Genomic DNA, 25,715 nt, shown 5'->3' with positions numbered 1-25,715 from the left:
TTTATGTTTGGACCAGGGAGACAGCTCAGTGAGGGAAAGCACTTTCTGTGTGTGCAAGACTGAGGACCTGAGTTCAGATCATCAGAACCCCTGTAAAAGCTAGATGTGGGATGCAACTGTAATCACAGCATGTCTATGGTGAGATGGGGGGGGGGGGTCGGCAGAAGAATCCCTTGTTTCATTGGCTGGGAGTTCCTAGGGTATCAGCCAGTGAAAAACAAGAAAGACACTGTCTTAGAAACAAGGCAGAAGGTGAAAACCAACACCCAAAGTTGTTCCCTGACCTCTACATGCATGCTGGGGCACATGAACAGATACACATACACCATACATGCTGTGACATGCACACACTCTCACACATAAACAAGCATGCACACACACACCATACATGCTATGGCATGCACACACTCTCACACATAAATAGGCATACACACACAAAGAAATATAATTGTTTTAAAGTTCTACCTTTCTATTTCATTGGCACCTAGTACTTTTATGTACCTGGAGGATTTAGCTCTAACATTATTTAGCAGGTCAATGAGACACTTTGCTTTGGGGATTTGAGGTTTTTTTTTTTGTTTTTTTTTGTTTTTTTTTTTTTTGTTATTTTGATGGAGGAGAGTGAAGGGGCTGTAGTTTGGCTCATAAAGTGTTTACTAGTACGATTGATGTCCTGAGTTCGACAGTCAGCATCACCTAAAACTAGGTGCACACCTAGTAAGAGCCTGTATCAAATAAAATATAAGAAGAAAACATTGAAATGACTTGTTGAACACGTGTGTGTTCAAGACATTTTGGGACATTTCCCTAGGGGCCGTTCTTTCCCTCCACTCTTTTCTTTTCTGGCAGCAACCACCTTCTGCAAGCTTGGCCCCAGCTCACCTTGGACTACTTAAGACAAACTGAAGTCAATGTAGGGTAAACTTTCCTTGTCTGAAATGCTTTGGACTGGCGATATTTTAATTGTTTTTGGTTTTGCTTTTAAAAAAGATATTATTATTATCATCATCATCATCACCATCATCATTTACATAGAATCTACTGGCTAAGCATACCTAATCAAGAAATGTGAAATAAAGTTTCAAAAACTCTGAAATTTAAAATTCTCCAATTCTGAAACTGTTAGATGTCTTGATGAGGGGTACCCAACTTGTTCTTGATCTAATGTCCTATTATTCTTTCCCAGCCTCCACTGATGCTCTAGTAGCATCTTGGCCACCAGGCCAATAGGAAGAATGCTGGAGGATTTCAGAAAAAAAAAATCTCTCCCCTTAATTAAAGATAAATAAAAACGGACATACTGATCAAAAGAAACTGAGCGACTCTAGACAGAGCTGTATAGCCACGCCTGAGCTTCTTCAGCCATTAAAGGACACACCTGAGGAAAAGCCAGCCCCAGCAGATGGTAAGACAGAAATGTGGGAGGAGCCAGAGCCTTTGAAGTCATCTAGAGCCAGTGTTTTCACATGGGCATGCCCAGCCTCTCTATAGGTTTCTAGTGAGTTAAACCCTACTGCTGACACTGCTTTCTTGGAGAAAGTACCCCAACAGATAGCGATGTTATGTGGCAGAGCTGGACAGTCTCAGGCTAACGTTCCAACAAAACAGGAACTTTGAGGTATGTGGCAAAACCAGTCTGTCTGCAGAAGATAATGGAAGAAACACACGCATACGATGCACAGTCTGTATTGAGCAAGGAGGCACGGGTCCATCAAACTACCTGTCTCCTTCCAACGCTAATCCTAATCTACCTCAGAGTCTTTAAGAGAAAAAAAAAAAAAGTGTGATGGAACATGACTTTTGTCCCAGCTTTCAGGAGGCAGAGGCAGGAAGACTTCTATGAGTTCAAGACTAGCCTGGTCTACATGGAAAGGAAACATAGACCCTGTCTAAAACAACATGGAATTTTAAAATAAAATCAAGTAGAGTCTCAGTGACTAAAGCAAACCTTCTTAAACTTTAAGGAATCACTTCAACATAGTTTAATGTCTGATCTGAAATCTCATTTTTTTTTCACAAGCTCCTAGCCAAACAGGCCAAAATGTGTGTGGCAAGTCTTTCCCTGAAAGGAGCACTCTAAAGCACCCAGTGACCTGTTCACTGCTCTGAATTTAGTGGCTGTACAGGGAAGACCCAGTGTGGAATGTGTGTAGAGCCAGAATGTAAACTGACGTTAGGTCAGTCAGACCTGAAAAGCAGACAGGCCTTTTCTGCTCAGAATCAAGCCCTTAAGATGCAGCTCTGGCTTCGTGAAATGTTTATGTGAACTTCTGACCCCCGAAAAGGACACCATTCATAGGTAGTTGATAGGAATAATTACTCTAAAAGATTTATGAACGCAATAGCTTTTAGGGAAACCTATCTTCAGCATTGGATTCCTGCCATCACTGTAAATAATCTGTCCCTAAAAACTGTGCAAACCTGAACACAAGATGCTTCCCCAAGTACCACACCAACTGAATGTGTAACATAATTGTTTTTAATATATTTCCCCAAAACATTTAATGAATTTTTTTTTCATGCTACACATTAAAAATACTGATGAATTTGAGTGAACTGCAACACAGCAGTCAAACCTACTAGATGGAGAAGCAGGCACCTAGGTATTTGATGTGAGGTTAAGTCAGGCCTTTGTAGGGCTACAAGGAAGAGACCCAGATAGCGCTAACTACAGTTTTCTAAAACCCCAAGGCTTGAAAGCATAGCCCTTAGGAAAATATACACTCAAATAAAATAAAAAGGCATTTCAATATGGCAACACCAAACCATCAAAGAAAACTGAGCACAAGATTTGAAGAGAGGGCAGAACAGACCTGCCCAAGGGGTTAAGGTGGTATCATGGTGTGGAGGAAGAACACTTTGAATTATGTTTGAACTTATCCTTTCCACCGTTAGAACATTTTACCTTCATAATTTAACTATATTAGTAAAATAATTCATATGTGACCATGTATATATGTGGAATGTTTTTCACGCAGGGTATGAAAGTAAAAGCTTAGAAACTATAGAGAATACTAATAAGCTAATTTTTAAAAGGCTTAGCCTTCTCACTAAAGAAAGAAATGTGCCAAAACAGCAGTGAACCTTTTCCCCTTATGGAACTGCTAAAGCCATTTTTTAATCTTCGTGATTATTTCTGACCTCAGGATAACATGGGCAAGGCTTGCTTCAAACTCAACCAATGAAAATAAAGACAAAGAAATTCTTCTGAAAAGAGATTTGGAAAAATGTGTCAAAGGCTTAAACATATTAACATTTTTGGATTATGGTTGCTGGGTTTACCCAACTGCTTAGGGCATACCTGATCATGCTTCCCCACTACTTATCTAAAATCAACTTTAACTGGACACTGTAGATTTTAAATGATGACCCTAGTTGATCTCTGCAATTATACTTCTAGAAAATCCTAGAGCCAGAAAAGGGTAGTCACTACAGCAATGCCACATATGGTGAGAGACTTAAAATAATCTAAATGTCAGTATTAGAAAGACTGTTGCATAAACAGAGGCACAGTCATATAACATGACCAACGGACACATGTTCACTGTAAACTGTACAGTGAAGAAGACAGACAAGAAACTGCTGAGCTATGAGCAGACAGGACTTCTACTCAGAAAGAAATGTCAATGACTCTCCTGGCTGTGTGCTGGTAAGGTTCTGGAAAGAACTGTAAGGGAGCCAGCAAAAATAAGGCTCTGGAGACACATGAAAGAACTCAGAGAACAGAAAGGGATATGTTTATAAGGGCTCTTATGATTACATGGGACTGCCTATACAGTCCAAGCTACATGCCTTATTTTAAGATCAGTTCATTTGAAACTGTTTTCTATCTTCTTACTCCCCTTTCATGTTTAAGGTCATAAACATATTCACAGGTTCTGCCCATTGCTACAAAGACATCTTTGCAAGACCGTTATACTGCTACTACACTGACACAGGTACATGACAAAGGCACCAGGCAGGCAGCCTATGTAATGAAAATATTGAATAACCCACGTAATGAAGATAATGAGGGACTGTTCATTGTTGAGGAAGGCATGGGCTGAGATACACTGACATATCCCGCTAGGACAGAAAGGAGGCTAGGACATCTGGGATGGAGGGTGTTTAATCATAAATGACATGATTTATGGATAAGGATGTCTCAACTTCCAACATCAAACTCTCCCTCCCAATTTGATGTCCCTGTCCCTGCCTCCTACCTGTGCACATTTTCTAACTCTGAACAGGTGTGCAGGGCTCTAGCACTAGAGCCCTGTATTAGAAAACTGTACCCCAGCCCTCAACCTCAATTTGAGCTTAGGTGGCCACACTCGTGCACCCCTCTTTCATTCCCTCTCATCCTTTCTCTGGCTTCCCATCCACGCCCCCCCCCCCCCCCACACACACACACAGCCCTCCAATGGCCACATCCCAGTTTAGCTCCTCATCTTACACATTCCTAGATAATATGAATTCTCCATCTGTTGACCTGCCCATCTCTTTGGGAAAGAAGTTGGATAAACTAAAGCTATAGCAAGTTTGTAGATTAACCCCTCATTCCCTTCCCCTACAGACCAGCAAGTCTCCAGACCTGACCAAGAGAAATCACAAAAAAACTAAATAAAAAGACAAGTAAATCTCAATTATACTTAGTGCACAAAAAGTAGTTATATGGCAAGAATTATGGGCAGAAACAGAAACTAATGAAGCAAGCAGGCTTTAGGTTATGGTTTAAAACTCCACTAAGGGAATCCAGTAAGTCACACATAAAATTCTAGGGGTGTCTATCTGACCCTGGATTCCTCACCTCAGAACAGTTATTGAAGACCACAAGAAGGCAGAACGAGTAGCTTAAATAGCTTGACTAGGTTTCTTACTCCTGCTGAGGACCACCCGGTAGTGATGTACCCAAAGCTATATGCAAAGTAAGATAGGGTTGGGAGATGCAGGGAGAAGCCCTCAGCTCTGGCCACTGGTGGCATTCCACTGCTGCATCATTGCGAGTCCCACAATTCCTTATCAGACCATGGTCCAACTCACCAAGCTGTCCTCAAACCACTCCTTTATGTAGGTAGCTGTTGGGCCAGGGACCTGGCTCAGGAGGGCTTCTCTTTCCTGAGGAAGTGCCAACATCTCCAAGGCTAGTCTCAGGTCCTCAATGAGATGGAGCACAGGCATGGAGTTCAAGCAGGTGGATGGGGGAGACAGCCCAGGCTCACAGGTACCATCACTAAAATCTGCAGCTGTTTTAGTGCCTGGAACAGAAGAGAGGTGGAGACCTTGGTAAGACGAGAAGTTGTCATAGACAGTGAACTTCTCAACTGGAAGCTTACTCCTACCTCACCATGGGAACATGGCAGCAGCATCTTTATACTGACCTGCAATGGTAGGAAGAGAGGTCCATCAGAGCCAGCTAAAGCCCATTGAGCCTGGTATACAAAGGTCACACATGAATACAACTGATAAAACACAGACAGCCCTCACCAGTGACCAAAGTCAACGAGACCCACTTCTTCATCTTTTCAAATGTACTTATTTCCTTCTGAGTCAGTGTTACGCTGCACAGATGGCTACTCCAAACTCCTCCCATTCACTCATGGGATTAAGGGACTGTGCCAATGCTGGCTCTGGGGCTTAAGAGGACTGACAGCTCCTGCTCTTCCTCTTCAGGGCCAAACCACCTTGTAACAAAGGTCAGCTACCCTGTAGGAGACAGCCCCAACTGTCACTGGCCATCTCACTGCAGTGGCAGACTTGTGAGTGAAGCCATCGTAGGCCCTCCCAAATCCAAAGTAGCCATCCCAGGTCACATAACATGAGCCATCCCTATCGAACATTACCACACTCATGGAATTATAGGCAAAGGTTGACCTGAGTTAGTTGGGTTAGTTGGATACAGTAATGGACAGCTAAGTATACTATAAAAAATTTTTTAAAGGATTACTATACTCATTGTGGTGATGGATTATAGCAAAGTGGGATCATTCTGGATGCTCCAATGGGAGATTGCTATATTAAAACTGTAGTGGTTCTATGCATGTCCACAGCCCACCTCCCCATGATGGGCTGTGCAGACTCTGAGAGCAGAGTCTATGCCAGGCATAGTTAAGTTCCCAGCATCCAGTAAATACTGCATTGCAAATCGTTCAAATGACTACACAATACTCAAGGGAACAGCTACAGAGAACAAAGTAAGTGCCCAGATTCCCTCAGAGATCTGGGATGTGGGGTCAGTTCCTTCTAATTTAGTATGTCTAAAATAGGACTGGTTTTTGTCTTGCTACACCCTATCATTCAACTACAGAAAAGCCCAAACTGACCTCACACAGTCTAACAAAGGATGTCTGTGCTTTCAGCAATTAGAGATAATTTGTAAAATGTAGTTTAAAGGATCCTGTTTGAAGGCATTTGGATTATTAAGGCCAATAGGGTAAAACACCTACAGTTAGGACTGCCCTGGAAAATGAGAGCTGGTGGGTCACTATGGCCATCTAATTTCTGGTCCCTTTAACTTTTAGAAGCCAAAATCATCCTTGCCAAGCAGTTTGGGAAGGAAAAAATCCATACAGAAGGAAACAATTACCACAGAATCTGATTGCCAGTTTGCCTTCTGAAAATGTATGACAGAGGGAATTATGGGTCACAATCCACAAACAAGTCAGGCTCTGGGAAGCTAGAAGACAGAGCAAGGACCCATGTCCTGGTACGTGCTCAGCACTTTCCTACAGATCCAGTTTAGAGCTGACTAGGAACAGCACAAGCCAAACCTCAGGGGAGAAAATGGTTAGAAACTCAGCAAGCCCTCCAATCTCCACACAATTGCTCAGCAATCATTACCCTGCAATACACACCCCTTCTGTTTTTAAAGTGTGTGTGCGCACACAGGTCAGTGTGGACAACACGCATGCCATGGGACAAGTGCAGCATCAGGGCAATCTGGGGATGCTGGTGTTCTTCCTTCCACTCAGTCCCGGGGATTGAGCTCAGGACATGAGTGTGCACAGCAAGTGTTCTCCCTACCAAGCCATCCTGTAGGCCACACACTCTAACTGCAAAGACTTTTATACAGGGAACTAGACAATGAGTTGGGCTGAGAGAGACTGAAAATATAGAGGTTTTTACTAACTTTATGTGATGGTGTGGTCTTGGATATTTTATACCACATACATAAGTAAAATTTTAGAGACATGGATTATATATAAATATTAAAGTGTAAGTATAAAGGTACAGATGAAAATTGGATTAGATTAAGATTTGGTAAGCACAATGGTAACTGAGCAAAATATAACAAAGCGCTGCACACTGACTATATAAAATTAACTTCTGCTACATTAAAAAAAAAAACAAGACTGAAGGCACCACGCATAACAATTATAACAGAAGTAGATGCTTCCTAAAGAGACATCTTATGAATCAGTTAAAAAATTATCTGAATTCACTTCTCCCACACAAAACAGGCATACAGTTTTACACAGATAATTCTGGGACAGCTACACAAAACACAAATAGGAAATTAAAATATAGTAATAAAATGTTTTCTGGATAGTTCATAAAACATTTAAGAATGGTAATTCAGTTTTCACTAATAAAATTAATGACGTTGGAAATGCAATGATCATTGTTGACAAGCAGATAGTGTGAACACTCAGAACCTGTTCAGAGACGCACAAATTAGCCCAATTCTTTGTAATAAGCAATTTGGCAAGATACTGTAAAACTATTCATACCTTTTTAATAACAAATTTCAATTTTACAAATCTAATCTAAGAAAATATAATCAGATGTGCATCAAAGATTCCTACATAATAATGATCTCAGCGGTGTGCTAATTCTGAAAAAGGAAAGGTACAAACCACCAACTAAGTGAGAATTTAAATTACTTCTAGAATATTCAAAAGTATAATTCATATAGGTATACATAAAAGAAACGGCTGTCCAGAGAACCAGAAACATGGAGCCATATACTGATTTGTAAAATATTGATTAAGGGGGTGAAGAGCTAACACTGGCGGCTGTCACAGTGAACCCGGTTCAATTCCCAACGCTCACACTGACCATCTATTAACTCCGGTCGGTCCCAAAGGACCTGATGCCCTCTCCTGGCCTCCATGGGCGCAGCATACATGTGGCACACAGACATACAAGCAGGCAAAACACTATACATATGTACATATGGATATCTAAACATATATATGTGTTGTATGTTATATATGTATATATGGGGGGGTAACTTTTAATAATGGCAATCACTGTTAGAAGTGAGAGCTTGAAACTTGGCTTAGTTTGCACAGGTACTCCAGGTTGAAACATGTTTTGTAAATCCATACTGGATATTAGACAACATCAGCATAAGAGATTTCAAGTGTGTATGTGTGTGTCTGTGGTATTCATGTATGCGTACATGTGTTCAAGTGTGCTGCTATGCTGTCCACATCATTTTTTTTTTTTTTGAGCTCATGGCTTCACCAGCCAGTGAGTTCTGGCATCCAACTGTTCCTCCTCCCCAGCTCCTGCATCGCAGTTACAGGTGTATGCACCATGCCTGGCTTCCACATGGGTGCTAGAGATCTGAATGCACGTCTTCATGCTCACCCGGCATGTACTTACTTACCAAGCCATCTCCTCAGCCCTCTGGCCCTTCTTCAAACAGTAAAGTGGTGAGTGAATAGATAGACACATTCTCTCCCTGAGCCCTGACGAGCTTTGTTTCACACAGTAAATGACAAGTGAAGAACTGGTATATTTTCAAGCAATCTCAGAAACCTATGGCCGGGTCACGTGATCTGTTGGACAGCATGCAAAGCCTGAGGGGGTCTCCTGGCCAGCAGGCAGACCAGGCCTCCAGGAGTCCCCTTTACTCACAGTGAACAAACAGAAAAGCTGAAACAGGCCCTCAACTCAGAGACATGCGTGAAGGAGAAGTAAAACCCCGGGGACTGGAAACAAACTCCAAACGAAATGACGAAGTAAGTTCACACTAATTCTAGAGCGGCTCGGGCACAGACCCAGAGGAAGGACCCCGCACTGGAGCTGGGCCACTGTGCCTGGGGAGAGCAGCTATGCTGAGTGGAAGTCAGGGGGCTCTGAGAATGTTCCCCATGGCAGAGAAACTTGCAGGGCCCCGGGCATGTCTGTAAAGCCATACATACCCACACACTGTGAAAAATGCAAACCACAGGTCTCTGCATACCACAAGTGCAGATCAAATGCCTATTTTGCATTCTTTCCTAAAAATCCCCAAACAGAAATCAGTACACAGTACACACAATGATCCAGAGTGAACAAGAGCTACAGCTAATCATTACACAGGCACAGTTTCCTGCAGATGACCACCTCCTACACAACATTACAACCACAAATCAAAATTAAAAACCACGTACAACAAATAAGAGAATGTGTGCCTTAATCCTGGAGTCAACAGAACAAGACAATAGATTAACAGTCCATGTGCCTATGTATATAAAAGGGATTCCCCCCTAAATTATTTCTCAGAAAAAGGTGATTCAACTTCTATTCGCATGCTAAAAACAAGTTTCTCTCCCTGGGAACACATTATCTCAAATAACACGGGCACTGCTTAGGGAATACAAGTTAGCACAAAGGTTTACAACTTTCGATGCTTACAGAAACCACAGGGGGAATTTTGCCAACTACAGATGCATAGGTCCCACTTTAGAGAACTGAATTCAATTGGTCTCAGATGTGATCTAGGGTAATTAAAAGGCTTCCAGGCATTCTAAGATGAAGCCAAAGTGAAGACTACTGCATTAGAAGGTCACTCAACCAATGCTGGTTTTTTATTTGTACAGAGGCTAATAGAGAAGTGGATGCTCACAGCCATGCACTGGATGGAGCACAGAGTCCCCAATGAAGGAGCTAGAGAAAGTACCCAAGGAGCTGGAGGGGTTTGCAGCCCCATAGAAGGAACAACAATATGAACTAACCAGCAACCCCAGAGCTCCCTGGGACTAAACCACCAAACAAAGAAAACACACAGAGGGACTCGTGGCTCTAGCTGCATATGTAGCAGAGGATGGCCTAGTCGGTCATCAATGGGAGGAGAGGCCCTTAGTCCTGTGAAGGTTCTATGCCCCAGAATAGGGGAATGCCAGGGCCAGGAAGCAGGAGTGGGTGGGTTGGTGAGCAGGGGGAGGGGATAGGGGGTTTTCAGAGGGGAAACCAGGAAAGGGGATAACATCTGAAATGTAAATAAAGAAAATATCTAATTAAAAAAAAAAGAAGCAAAACCTAAACTTAATATGTAGTAATTTTGTTTAATTTATTTAATTTAATGTTCAAGTAATTGTTGAGGATAAAACAGAAGTACAAGATTTTATTAATAGTGCTTAATAACAAATTTTTATTAGTATATATTAACTATAAACAATAATGAATGTCATGATATTGTGTACTATACATCAGAACAGTATAAACTATTGATCAAACTTCTAAAAAACAACCAAAGGAGAAATAAAAAATTAGCAATAACCCTATACGAACCCAAAAATCCTGTAACAAACCAATGATCATCAATAATCTTATATATTACTGTATTTCTGTATTACTGTTCTAATCTTTTTGACAGAAAAAAAAAGAGCAAGCCAAATGCTTTCATAATTCTATCAAACGATTCCAAACTAGTCTAACAAACTAGTCTAACAATTTATTTTAGCCTAGAAAAGAGGAACTCACTTTGAAGGACAGAGTGCCGGGACAAGTTTTAGAGAAAATGGTGAACGGTGCCTTCTCACACATCCCAGAACTGTGCAACCCACTGATTGCTACTAAAGAAAATCACAGCCCGTCTCACTCATCAGCTCAGAAATATAAATCCTATACAAAAACAAATATGAAAATCCAATCACATATTGGGTAAAGATACGAATCGAGCTCATCTCTCTCAGGAAATGATAAACTGAGCAGGCACAACCAGACATAAAGTGAAAACAGATCAGTTGATAAAGGAGGTGGAGATCAATGTCTCCTTTCACTAGAGAAGGTTATGTTAAAGCATGCACATACAGAACACGTTTCCAAACCTACCATATACCAAGCTACATGGGAGGTCCCAAGAGAAAACCAAGAACTCAGAACGAGATCATATGGTTTGACACTCATCATCGGGCTGGATGGCTCTCTTGGTAGTTTGCTACCAAGCCCTAGATTTGATCCCCGACGTTAAACTGGATATGATAGCCCATGCCTGTAATTCTAGCACTACAGAAGCAGAGGTTAGAGTATCCACAACCACAGTGAGAGTTTAAAGCCAACCTGGAAGATGTATCACTATCTACAAAATAAGCAAACATGTGAGCCTAATCCTAATACACAAATATTGAAATGTGAGATCTTGAAGAGATAATTAGGAGCCAGGTGTGGTGTCATATGCCTGGGATGTCACACTTAGGGAGCTGTGGCAAGACAATTATGAGTGTGGCAAGAAAATTATAAAATGAGACCTCATCTCCAGAAAAGGTAAAGAGGAAGGGAAGAAAAAAAGGGGGGATGAGAGAAGAAGGGAACTTTAAGGGAAGAATGAAGGGGGAGGGGAAAGAGTAAAAAGGAAATAAAAAGGAAAAGCAAAGGAAAGGGAAGACAAAATATCAAAGGGAAAGGGGGAAGGGAGAACAGGAGAAGGAAAAGTTAATTAAATGTGTGAGGATTCCACCTTCATGCATAGACTTGAGGGCTTCCAGGATAATGGACCAGTTATGTCGGGGGTGAGTTCCTAATAAAAGCATGAGTTCTGCCCTCACTCCTTCCCCTCTTAGGGATGTTCTTGTTTCCTGCCTTCTGCCATGGGGAGACACAGATGCTGTCCCTGTCCCTTATCAGATGCTACAGCAGTGGATCTCAACCTCCCTAATGCTGAGGCCTTTAACAAAGTCCCTAGTGGTGTGGTGACCCCAACATAAAATAAATTTCATTTTTTTCTTCATAGCTGTAATTTTGCTACTGTTACAAATTATAACATAAACATCTGTGTTTCCCAATCATCTTAGGCAACCATGTGAAAGGGTTGGACCCCTAAATAAATCACAATCCACAAACTGAAAGGCTGCTGGGTTACATTCTTGATACTGGAATCTTATGGTTGTATTTAGAACAGTGAGGAATTTCTTTTCTTTATAAGTCACCCAGTCTCAAGTGCTCTGTTACAGTAGCACAAGATAGACTAAAACATCCCTATTTCAGTACTTCTACCGGGGAAAAGGTAGATTCCACTAGGGCCACATTTACCGCCTCTCCACTCCCTTCTGTCAAATGACACCACCCCACCAAAAACTGCCCACCCCCAACCTCATCCCAAAAAAGAATGTTTCTTCTCACTAGCTAAAAGAATTCACCGTTTCTCTCCACAGCCAGCCATCTTCTAAATGTTGGTACTACCCTTGGGATAAATTGAGAACAGTTTACCTCAGCAGAGTGAAGTCTACAGCCAGAGGCTAAGTTCAATTAGTGTTTGAGGGAGGGGTATGCATAACGGACAATGTTTATGATCCTAATCACGGCTTCAAGTCAAGTCAACTTCTTAAGTTAGTAATACAGCAGAACTAATGTTGTCATCTCCATCTGTATGAACTGTTCACTCCACCTGACCCCATGTCTACATTCTAGTTCCTGACGCCTGTCAATATGTCACCTCACATGGATCAAGGACTTTACAGGTGCAGTTGAGGCAACCCAGAGGATGCATAGAGAGTTGAGATTAGCCATTCCTTGGTGTAAAGAAGGAGAAAGGGCCATGCACTAAGGAACACCACAGAACTCTGACAGCCACTGGGCAGACATATGAAACAGGTTACACAGAGAAAAACTCCTAAGATACCCGTAGATACAAAAGTTCATGTGACTTCCAAAGCCAGGGAACTGAAGGGAAACTTTGAAACTCAGAACCTCTGTAGTAAAAGCAACTGGGTTAGTGTTTGGCCTATAATTCACTGCCAAATTCTCTGTGGGCTATAGTCCGAACTTTTTTGCTTTACAACTTAAATGTGTAAATTTAAGTATATGTATGTAGGTATGAATATGTGAGGATTTGTATATGTGATGCAGTGCCTGCAGCAGCCAGAAGAGGGCAGTAGCTGCCTCAGAAGCTGTTAGTGTACCTCGGGTGCTGGGAACTGAAGTCAGGTCCACTGTGAGATCAGTGCATCATCAGCTGAGCCTCTGCTTAGCCTCCTACAGTCTGTCCTTCAGTGGGCCACTTGAGGGAAGGGGACATGCCTTTAGGGCTGAGCAGAGGTGAAAATAAATGGAAGATTTCTGTATAAAGCCAGGATTCAGAAGTCAACCACCTCACAGCCAATCAACTTTAAAGCCAATTTTAAAACTTGGGTTTGGAACCCTAACCCTAACACAAACAATCCAGTAATTATCTAAGATGCCTGTAATTCCAGGAGCCAAGCCCATCATCTAGGGGCTGAGGCAGTAACTCAGCGCTTGCCCAGCAGACACGGGGCATGGCTTCAATCCCTAGCACCACACAGAACAGGTGAATAAAAAGGCAACTGTCTTAGGGGTGCTGGGATCCAGAGGACAAGGGTAATCACCAAGGAGAGAGAAAATGCAAACGACTACACTTACAAGTGAATGTAACAGGAAAATAGAAATCCCTGCCTGCACGTGTGCCCGTGAACTCACACGGAATACTAGTGAATGGTAGCAGGGGTCTAGGCCATCCATTAAGCAAACATCAGTAGTAAGTGCCACAGGTAACTGCAACCAAATTTTGCAAGGTAGAATCAATTTAAAATCTATACAATCATTTCTGTTTTAAGGTGAGATTCTGAAAGAGAAGAGATACATCTAAGAAATTAAGAGGATGACGAGATATCAAAGAAATTAAATCCAGATAAGAAAGTATAGATATGTGGTGCAGAGATATCAGTACATGCATATGTAACTATTCACAGAAAAGCACACACATGGGGTAACTGACTGATAAAAGCCAAAGCAGCTGGTTCAGAGTAGTGACAAAAAGATCATCTCTAGCAAGACTAATCCAAATGTAAAGAAGGCACAGATTATACAATGAATAGAAACAGAGCCTGCAAAGACGACTCAGTCAGTCAAGTGCCTGCTGGGCAAGCATAAGGAAGGGCCTGAATCCCAGTCTCAGCACACGCTTAACAGCTATGCGTGGTATCATGCACCAGGGCGGCAGAGAGAGGCAAGAGGAGCCCTGGGGCTTGCTGGCCGGCCAGCCCTACCAATCAGTAAAGGACCTCATCTCAGGGTTTCTATTCCTGCACAAACATCATGAGCAAAAAGCACTTGGGGAGGAAAGGGTTTATTCAGCTTACACTTCCACATTGCTGTTCATTACCAAGGAAGTCGGACTGGAACTCAAGCAGGTCAGAAAGTAGGAGCTGATGCAGAGGCCATGGAGGGATGTTCTTTACTGGCTTGCTTCCACTGGCTTACTCAGCTTGCTTTCTTATAGAACCCAAGACTACCAGCCCAGAGATGGTACCACCCACAATGGGCCCTCCCCCCTTGATCACTAAAAAATGCCTCGCAGCTGGATCTCGTGGAGGCATTTCCCCAACTGATGCTCCTTTCTCTGTGATAACTCCAGTTGTGTCAAGTTGACACAAAACTAGCCAGTACAGGGTCTAAGGGCATGGCTCAGTTGATAAATGCTGGCCACGCAAGAATGGTGGCCTGAGTTTGAATCCCCAGAAACCACAGAAAAGGCCAGACGTGGTGGGCACACCTGGAATGCGAGCATTTGGAAGAGACAAGAGGAACCTAGAGACTTGTCCCAGCTAGTCCAGTCAGTTCCAGGCTTAGTGAGAGACCCTGTCTCAAAAATTAAGCTTGAGAGTAATAGAAGACACTGATGTCATACTGTTCTTTATATAAATGTAAACATGCATATATCTGTATTCACACACATACACACAAATGATTTTAAAATTTTAGGAGTATGTATGAATGCATGTATGTATTTATTTTACTTAGAATCAGTATATCTTCTTATGTCTGGCCTCAAATTCACAATCCTCCTGCCTCAGCCTGTTCTGTACTAGGGTTAGACATGTGCTGCCATATACCCAGATTACAAATTTCTTCTGAATAAAGCTGTTACAGGGCTCTCAACCTAAATCCTGGATGGGAAAGCGGCAGTAGAGGCGGAGTGCTGTTACTAATGACTGGCTACACTGATGCCCTGCAGAGGAGCCGACAGGACCAGCTAATGAATACTAGGATAACAGCCACATCCTCAGCCATGACCCCCATGGCTGAGATTCAAGGGCCAAAGGAACCATCTCAGCCTTGACAGAACTTTTCCACCCCCATGAAATCTTTATTTCTTCCTTCATTCGAAGCCAGACACTAATCAGGGCTGGCAGAAGGCCCAGAAGATGGGTAACCAGTTCCTTAGCTGTCCTAAAGCAGTCTTTATCTCTTATCAATAAGTACAGCTTAGAGGTAGTCACATGGGTAACTTTCTGCCAAAGCAAAGAGGAATAAGTAGCCCCCTGTGTCCTGACCATGGGGCTCTGGTCCTATGCCAAGAGGGGCCTGGCAGAGCAGCCACTGAACTGTGTATCCACACAGCAAAGCCCTATGTAAACTCAGCATCCATGTCGGCTGCTCCGTGCCGTCCACAAGGATGTAATTAGGCAACACATGGCTGGATTTCCACTGCCAACAACACCATTCAATTACAGTATTATCTGCAGATGGATTCATGGGGACTAAAGAGAAGGAAGACTGGATGGAAGGTCAACATCCTACTGCAGGCTCCAACAATGCTCTTTGTATTCAAACAAATCATTACTGAGCCAGGTCCTAGAGTCTTTAACAGTTACCTCCTCTCAACGTTCTCCCACAAACATGTGGGATTCAAGCAATATCTTCATACCTATGGTGGACCCACTCAGATTCAAGAACTATGTTTATGTGATTAGCCCTACGGGTTTTGCTTATGGGCATTTCTTTCTGCATTCACAAAGCCAATTTACATCTTGGAAGCCCCCCCCCTTCACATCCTAGCCACTGATCACCTGGAGACAAACATCATCACACTGAGGTTCTGCAGGGAAGGGAGGCATATGTGCCTCCAGGACAGACTTGTTCAGTATGACAGTCCTACTGTGCTCATCACATATAACAAGGGCAATTATCAGTATTATTTCCATTAATTGAATAGCACTGTGCCTTTTGATAGTGAATGTAACATTAATACTAGTATCAATAAAGCAGAGATGTCATAGACCAACTGAGTGCTAAGTACCAGGCACTAGGTACCTGATCATATTTACTTCTCATAATAATAAGAAAAAGATAGGACTGATGCCACTATTTCATTTACAAGGAAACTGAGCAGAGAAGGAATATACAGCTGTCAAAGACAGCACAGAAGTAACTGGCTAACATGGAATTGAAACTCCAAAGCTTGGCTCCATAGACCATAGACATAATTACACAAGTTCTAAGCTCTTTGTCCCAAGCAGTCTTAGCATTCTTGAAAATGAGGTTGTATTAGAAACTTTGAAGAAAGGTGTCCTGAATAAAGGCATTCAATAATTATCCTCTTCACTAAAAATATCACAGAGGCGCACACTCTCCAGATAGTAATAAACTCAAAGTTGTATCAAAGTTGAGTTGCATCGAAGGCTGGTGTCAGCTAATTACAACTAAGAGACTATTCACAGGACTTAGCAGCTACTAAGTCTTCAAAAATAGTCATGTGATATTCTTAAAAAAAATAAATTCATCCAAGCCAGGCGGTGGTGTTGTATGCCTTTAATCCCAGCACTCCGGAGGCAGAGGCAAGAGGATCTCTGAGTTCAGAGTCAACCTGGTCTACAAAATGCATTCCAGGACAGCCAAGGTTACAAAGGAAAACCTTGTCTTGAAAAACAATAAGTACATGCATGCATACAGACATACATAAATACATAAACTCACTCATCCAAACGTCCAAGTAGAGAAAATAAGAGTGATAGTCAGTATGACACCAGAGAGAAAACACAAACAGAAAACTGTACCTGACTCCTACCCAATGAAAAGAACTTACAGAAGCAAATAAATTGTGGACATGACAAATGCTTACTAAATAGCTACTGTGTGTGGCAGACTGATGGAGAGATGCAATGGTACATACAGCCTTTGTTCTTAGAACTGACATTCTGTTTCAATAAAAAGAGCAATAGGAATGTAACAGGCAATGATACATGTGCTATAAAGGAATATAAATAAGGCAGGAGAGATGGCTCAGTCCATAGCGTGCTTGCTGCCTCCTGCCTTCCCATACGGGCATATCTAAAACAACAGAGCCTCTGAAACAGTCCTCTCTGTCACCGGTTGATTATTTAACTGGATCCTCAAAAGGCCTTGTCTCGGTTCAGTATCTTCAGGTGAGAATCTGGGACAGGTCTGGAGGGAAGTGGCTCAGGCACAGCCTGTTCAGAACATGGGAGACTTGGTTCCTCACTTCCCGGGACAGCCTATTCCGCATCCCTCCATCCTTGAAGGGTGTAACTGGACAAGCTTTCTCGGTTTCTGTCTGGAACAGCTATGAGAGTTTTGTAGTATGAAAACCCTAAGCCCTTCTTTGCAGGTGGGTAGGGAGGAGGAACTGTATGCAGACTACTTGATTTGGACCCTGGCTCTACAAGTTGTCTCCATGATTTGAGCATCAGTTTCCTTATATTTCAATGGGACTAAGAACAGCTCTTACCTAAGGAGGGTGGTGGTACTCACACAAAGCACATACACCAGTTCTTGGCATACAGTAAGTGCTATAAAATAAATGCTAACTCTGTTTACAGTCAAGATGTTGCCCAGGCTGGCCTGAAACTTGTAGTGATACTCCTGCCTCAGCATCTCAAATGCTGAGATTAAAGGTTATCTGGCTAAAATGTACTGTCTTGGTATATTAAAGAAGGGCAGAAAACCTTTACCATGCTGAGTCTGATCCTCCCAGGCTACAGTTAGCTTCTGACTATGGACATTCTGTTCTGTTCCTCTGGGTTGATGGTATCTGTTCATCCCTGGACTCTTCAGGCTCTGTAAGACTGACTGACATATAATATAGTCTGGCTCTGTAAGATTGACATATAGTCTGGCTCTATAAGATTGACATATAGTCTGGCTCCGTAAGATTGACATATAGTCTGGCTCCGTAAGATTGACATATAGTCTGGCTCTGTAAGATTGACATATAGTCTGGCTCCGTAAGATTGACATATAGTCTGGCTCTATAAGATTGACATATAGTCTGGTTCTATAAGATTGACATATAGTCTGGCTGGTCTCTGCTTTTTTAGTTGCCCCCTTAAAGACTGTCTCACCCACAGAGTGACAGAGAAGCTGGAGAACGCAACAGAAGTCACATTCCCCCTTGCATACCAATGGCTGAAGTTCTCCACATACTAGCCAATGTCATAATGTCGTTTGTCTTTCTGCATCTGGGGCCTTGTCCCTTTTCCTTGCCCTGGCTTGTAAACTTTTAGTTATGAACATTGATTCTCTCCAGCCCCTGGCATGTTCTGTCTCCTGTCCTGGAAAGCTGTCCTCCAGATCACCTCAGATTTCCAATGAAATGTCTCCAGATCAAAAGACCTCCCCTGGGTTTCCTTGTGCAGGGTTCTCATATCATTCAGTCCTCATGACCTGCTTATCTGTCTTTTTTGAGTGTGTGTGAATATATGTATATGTATATGTGTGTGTATGTTTATGTATGTACTTGTATGTATATATATATGTGTGTGTATGTGTGTTTACATGTGTGTGTATGTGTGTGTCTATGTACATGTGTGTATGTGTGAATATGTGTGTTTCTGTGTATATGTGTGTTTATGTTTATGTATGTACTTGTGTATATGTATATGTATATGTATATGTGTGTTTATATGTGTATGTGTGTGTCTATGTACAAGTGTGTATGTGTGAATATGTGTGTTTCTGTGTATGTATGTCATTGTGTGTGTTCACAAGTGTGTACACAAGTGTGTACGGATGATGTGTTTCCAGAAAGCAACCTTTGTTACCATTCCTTTGATGCTGTTTTCCTGATATTTTGAAACAAGGTCTCAAAACTTGGCCTGGAATTCACTAATTAGGCGAGAATGCCTGCTAGTAAGCCCTCGGGACCCTCCTATGTCTGCCCCTCCAACACTGGAGTTAATAGGCAAATACCACCGTACCTGGGTATTTTCCATGGTCCTGGGGATTGAACTTTGGTCTGCATGTTCATCCCACACAAGGCCACCTCCTTTGGGAAGCAGCCTATCTGTCTCTCCAAGAGTCAATACCATCAAGATAGCAGTTCTTATTCTTTTGAGCAGAGATGGGGATTGAATGCAGGGCCTTCTAATGCTAGACAAGTGTTGTGTTCTTTACCTACATCTCTAGCTCCAATACATTGTGGTGATTCATCAGAATTCCAACCAAAATCTTAACAAGTTTTCTTCTGTGTTCGGCAAACTGATTCTAAAGGGGAGAGAGACTGGAGGTTGGGGAAAGAGCCCCAACTCATCACTCAAGCTAGCCAACAAACACAATGGTAATTAACAAAGTTGCCGTACTAACGAGATCTGACTTTAAGGCTTACTATAGAGCTACAGTAATTAACACGCTGTGACACTGGAAAAGAACCAAACAAAAACCTGAAAATTAGACCTACACACCTGCAGTCAATAATCTGGGATAAAGAAACAACAGCAATGCAGTGGAGAAATAGTAATCATCTCATTCATTCTCACAGCTCTCCATGAATCCTGCCAGGGAATCAGTCCTCAGGCCAGGGCTCAAATGTCCTGGCCTGAGCCTCAGTCCAACCCTGTGGCTTTTCTCTCAGTACAGGTGAGAACTTCTAGATCAGGCTTTTTAAGCCCACGGCTAGGAAACCCACTCTCTTGATGATGTCTTCTCAGTCAGTTATCACAGAACCTAATGTAGAACAAAACATCTCAAACCATGGAGACTTGGAAAACCAGGACATTGCTCATGCCTTCCAAGAACACCTCAGTTGATAGAGAAACCGCGAGCCTGCCAGATGACAGCTCGGTTGAGTTTCAGTGGAACCTGTAACATGAGGACGCTTAGCATACAGCCTCCCTCACCCTAGGCTCCAACTCCCAGGGCCCTCCATGACTCAGATGTATTTCTGCAATAGGAAGAAGCAAGCAGCAGGAAAGGAGAGGTATCAGATGTACTGAGCATTTCCTACAGTCAAGCCCCACTCAACCATGTACCTTCTTTCTCTATCTCTTCCTGTGACTCTAGAGTTCACACAGTGGGGAGCAAAGGCCAGAAGCAGCATACTCTATCTGCAGATAGCAGTACTAGAATGTGTCTGGTAAGGACTGAAAGAAAACCTGAGGCCCTCTTGTAAGATTTGAAATAGCAGCCTTGTTACAAGCACAGCTTCCTGATCAGTCAATCAGCCAGAATAGCACACTGGTAGTCTTCCCCAAGTGTCTACAATTATACTGTAACCTTTCTAAAGAAAGTCTCTACTGACTAATGCAAATATTAAAACCAAACGCTTGGGGTGAATTTTAAAAATGATAGGAGGAAAAGAATGCTATAATCACGGTGTGAATCAAAACTGCCTGCTGTCTCCTCAACACAGTGGATGACAGCTAGGGAAATGAGCAGACGCTGATTAGGGAACAAAGTCAGCTCAATTTCAAGCTTCAGTTGCACAGTAATAAGCCACGATGCGCTCTGAAAATTTTACAACAGAATCAATCTCATTGCACCCAAACTGCTGCAAAGCCAGGATCCAAACTCTCTACAGAGCCCCACACGGGAGCTGGTACGCCTACCAGATCAAATTATCATACCAGTAGAATAGAGTTCCATAAGAAAGAGAGAAGGGGGCATGTACATTAAACTACTTAAATGTTAGTCTAACGGAGGGCTTTTCTGTATGCCAACAAAAGGAAATGGGCTCTGAGACATGGGGGATAGGACATTCGTCCCAGGGACTCCAGCTCACCTGCAATGATCCCGTCCATCTGCTCCAGGGCAGCTTCCAGCATATGACTAGCGTCAGAAGTCATGGCTCCTTTTATCTGCTTAGTCTCCTGCTGCTACTGAAAAGTCAAATACAGAACAAAGGAGAAATTACAGAAGTTAGGCGTTATGCATGCTAGACCATGAAAGTGCTTTAGATCCACCAACATATATTCTCCAATGTTTAAAAACAGTAGCTTACTGAAGTATAATTGATAAGCATGTTCTGTCTGATGAGTCTGGACATATACAAAGACCTCATGACAACTACATTAATGGTAATAAGTATAGCAACTTTAACGGCTCCATTCATTTGATTTGGGGCTAAATGCAGTTACCATGTGTGAGATAGATACTTTTCCCACAAATGCTTAAGCTTAGAACACTGTGTTCATTGCTCATAAAACATACCTTCATTAAGAATCCAGGCCAAGGGCCAGCAAGATAGCTCAGCAGCTAAAAGCACCACCTGCTCTTCCACAGGACCTGAGTTTGGTTCCCAGCACCCACATGGCAGCTGACAACTATCTGTAACTCCAGTTCCAAAGGATCCAATGCCCTTGTTTGGCCTCTGAAGACACAGCATGCATGTGGTACACAGACATACATACAGGCAAAATACCCATACATATGAAATGAAAAAAATAAAATTTTTGTTTGTTTGTTTGTTTGTTTTTAATTCTAGGCCAGGGTCAGGAAGGTAGCTTAGCAGGGAAAGAGATTGCTACATGAGCCAAATAACCTTGGCTCAGAACAGTGTAGAGGTGGAAGGAGAGAACAGAGCCAAAAGTTTTCCTCTGACCTCCACACATATGCTGTGGCAACACACACAGAATAATAATAATGATCATAGGGGGTGGGGAAGGGGAGGTGTGTATTTAGTTTCCATTTTCTCCATAGCCTCACCCTCCTGCTTAAGCAGTCTCTTAAGCATTCAAGTTTTATAACAAAGAGCTACCAGTTTACCCAGAATCCCCTGTAGCAGCACGAGAGTTGTTACACCTCTCTGTGCCGATAGTCATGGCCCCAGAAGCTCTAACCACCACTGGGGAAGACTCTACTGTCTTGTACCCATATGTGCCTCTTACCTACACACAGTCCTTCCCTTGGATGTGTGTGGTCCTAGGTGAAATACTGCCACTGTCACTCTCCTTTCTCTAAATGCACCCCACCCAAGAGTATCACATTTACAAAGACAGGTAGAAAATGCTGTCCCGAAAACACAGACACTATCTTACCCGCTTACCCAACAGCAATCTAGGCTAAATCCCAGTCAAGAACACCTCCTAGCACATACAGTCCAGCCACTTCTAATGTCCAATCTCTTTTCTCAGGGCCCATCACTAAGGATGACAGACTTCCTTCCTTTACTCCCATCCTCCCCATCCATGACAACTACTTCTATCTCCCAATAATTCTGCTTCTTAGAAAGGCACGAAGGCTAAGCTGACTTCTTGCTGCCTCCTCTCATGTTTCCTGCTTCTCACCTCCCTGGATGACAGAGGAGGTCTTACAACAGCATTTGTCATCCTAAGAAGATACTGAGCTCACGTCTGTAAGCTGGGAGCAGGAGTCATCGTTTGTTTGCTCATTTAGCAAAGCCTACGCATGTACCTAATATGTATCAGTACTTTAAATGACCCGGGCATGGTTCCCACGCCAAAGCAATGAAACAGATGGTTCTGAAGGGCTCTGCTTGCTTCCCCTAGGATGTGAAACCCCTGGAGGAAATTAGGCACCACACAAGAGATGGAATAGTTAAGGAATTTAAGACCACAAAGAACTAGGCTGAGTCCAAGACCCAGATCTACCATCTACTGTTAATTTACTATGTGATCACTGGGCCTTAGAGTTTCCTCAACTGCAAACTGAGGACAACAGCATCTAACCCACACGACTAGTGTCAGTAAAGTCACGCTGAAAGCTCCTTGCATACAGTAAGGTCTGGTTTTGCCATTTTTCCTTTAAAGTGGGAAAATATCTCTGGACATATCTTTGCCAGACCAATTCACAAGACAAGATTTGAAGCTAAACTGCAGGCGGCCATGGAGGAAGAACCCAGCTACACTCAGAGGCTGGTTTCCCTGCAGATGACAAAGTAAGAAGGACATTCTCCACACGGAAGGAAACACAATATTCCATGGCGCCAAGGGCCAAGGAAGGTTCAGAACCAGGGCACTTAACCAGGGCTTGGGGAGGGGGATGTGTCTGGAGTCAAGAACCACTGCACAACTAGCTTAAGGGAATAAGAATAGTCACTCATAGCGGGGGTCAGGGGACCTAACTAGTACTTCAAGGTCCTGGTAGGGGCCATACACTCTGTAACAAGGACCAGGACTCCCACGAAGCAGAAAAGTGGTCTAGACTATCCCCAGAATGTGACATTATTGGAGTCTGAGAGGGAAGCAAGCTTGGATCAGGACAGACAAGGCAACAGGGAAAGAAGAGGCGGCAGAAGCAGGGCTTGTTCAGCCTTAGGGAAGCTGAAGTTTAAAATACTTCCCTCCAAAACCATCTTACTGCTCCTACACAGGAAAATGGTTGTAATCTATCGCATGGCCTATGGTAACAGCTGCCAGGCCAGCTAGGCACTGCTCTTTCTGCAGCACTGCTTCCAATCGGCTCCCCCAACACTCTAGGACTGTGTTCTACTCTATGAGTTGCCACCTGCCAACCTCTTCGCTGTTGAGTTTGCTCCCTAGCTTTCTATAGGGCTGCTTTACTCTCATCCTTAGGTCTCACTTTCAAAGTACCTTCCCAGAGGAGCCTTCTCTGAACATCATAAAGTGTACGTGTGTGTGTGTGTGTGTGTGTGTGTGTGTGCATTCATGCATGTGTAAAGTGTATATACATGTAAAGTATACCCACAATTCCTAAGTATCTTATCTATCTATATGTTCATTTCCTATCATGCCATTTTCTGAATCAGTGAAACAAGGGACTCTGTCAAACCTTATCAACCCTGCTGTCTCTGTGCCTTATAGGGTGCAAGCTGTTTGTAAAGAAATACTTGTGGGAAAATAATGAATCCAGTAACCATCATCCCCTGAACTCTGCCATTCTTGGCACTGGGGAGGTATTGATAACTGCTCGCATGGGCCACACAGTCCATTGGAAGAGACAAAACTATGAGCAAATACTTATGGCATACAGTGAGGTGCACCGGTCGAGGTGGGTAGGCAGCGTCACTGCGTCCTGACAGATGAATAGGAGCTTTCTCAGAAGGTAAGGAGAAGAATGTTCTTCCAGGCAGAGGGGGCGGTGCGTGAGGCAGGGAGGCATGTAAGGGCAGGCACCAGTTGGCTAAGAACAAAATGGTTGATGAGATTATACAGGAGCAACCAGCTACTCTCAATGAGTCAAAGCCTTCCACAGACTCCCATGGTCCATCACAGGGTCTGGACAATTTAATAAGAGGAACCTGGGAACACTACTTCACAGCTCTGGATACCAGATGTAACGCAACAAAAAGCTCAGATGGAAATGGAGTGCAGACTTTTAAGGAAAGAGTTCGTATTTCAGAAGGCAGGCAGGCTCCACTGAACTGATGAGTCTAGGTTGGTCAAGGCTGATGCCTCAGACCAGGGTGAAAATTGATGGGATCGGTTTGGTGTAGGGCAACATCCAAGAGCTCGTGATACCTACACCGCAACAGAGAAGTTTTAGAAGAACAACCTAGAATGTCCGCCCAGTGATGAGCTGGTACTTGGCAAATAGCAAGCGGGTGGACCCTGGGCACTCACAGAAAGAGAAGCATGAGTCAAAGGTGTGTCCTCACCACAGCCCAGGAGCTGTAGCAGGGACTCGGGTGGGTGCGGGGGAGCTGCTCCAGACAGAGCTGATGAGTTCACTTCTAGTCCTGCTGGATCAGAGGTAACAGCAGGACATGTGAGCAATGATGGGTTCCTGCCAGCTGTCACAGGGCCACTGTGAGACATCATGGTGTCAAGTGTACAACAGGTAATGTGCCACAGGAGCCTCCTCCCCACTGTGTGGACACAGGGAATTTTACTAAATCAGGGAAGGCAGGTGGTCTCCAGCCATCCCCCTTCTGACTGTGAACTGCCATTCTCCCGCTTCCTAAGATAAATGTCACGTTAGCAACGAATACACAATTACACAACGGGGAAACCTTTGCCTTAAGAATCTTGGGCTAAAAGAAACTTCACTTCTCTTGCACTCATGACATTAAATGGTTTTCCTACGAGAAATGTTCAATCTTCTACAAACTGCAAGGGGTTCTGTTTCAATTTAATCTTAACACTACATACCAGCAGTTTGTCTCAGATCACAAGTTGAAGGCTCAATCCCACAATCTGTCCCCACCCCAGATGCTACTGAAGTTTAGGCCTCTGAGCTGACTAGCTACAAAACAAGGGGTCCACCACCCCTTCCCCAGGTTTGATAATATGCTAGATTGGCTCACAAAACTTAATATTTCACAAAGGGTTAAGTGTGGTGTTCTAACCCATGGGGCTGGAGAGATGGCTCTGTAGTTAAGAACACTTACTGCTCTTTCAGAGACATGAGTTTAGTAACTCCAGGTCCAGGTTATCCGATGCCTCTTCTGTGCCTGACAGGCTACTGAATACTCATGGTACACATATGCACTCAGGCACACACACATATGCATAAAAATATAACACACACACATTTGAAGTTATTTTAACCCTTCAATCTCTCCTAGTTGGTTTCCTTGGTCATTAGCCTTCATTCTCTGGGAGTCACGTCATCAGCATAAACTTAAATATGAT

At 43.1% G+C, this 25,715-nt stretch overlaps 1 protein-coding gene across 5 annotated transcripts in view; it reads right to left on the bottom strand.

The window, feature by feature from the left end:
* Ppfibp2 (PTPRF interacting protein, binding protein 2 (liprin beta 2)) overlaps positions 1–25,715 on the bottom strand; it is a 153,537-nt gene that overhangs the window by 90,329 nt on the left and 37,493 nt on the right. For 3 of the 5 annotated variants that reach the window (XM_030242235.1, XM_006507443.3, XM_006507444.3), the window contains exons 2-3: positions 20,945–21,038; positions 5,023–5,237 (exon numbers count right to left, since the gene is read on the bottom strand). In XM_030242235.1, coding sequence (XP_030098095.1) covers positions 5,023–5,237; positions 20,945–21,038 — 309 coding nt within the window. Of the gene's footprint in view, positions 1–5,022; positions 5,238–20,944; positions 21,042–25,715 lie in introns of all 5 variants that reach the window. The other 2 variants (NM_008905.2, NM_001163557.1) reach the window with 1 other exon arrangement.

The sequence above is a fragment of the Mus musculus genome, chromosome 7 (assembly GCF_000001635.26).
Source record: "Mus musculus strain C57BL/6J chromosome 7, GRCm38.p6 C57BL/6J".
NCBI lineage: Eukaryota > Metazoa > Chordata > Mammalia > Rodentia > Muridae > Mus > Mus musculus.
This window is presented reverse-complemented; position numbering and strand designations above follow the sequence as displayed.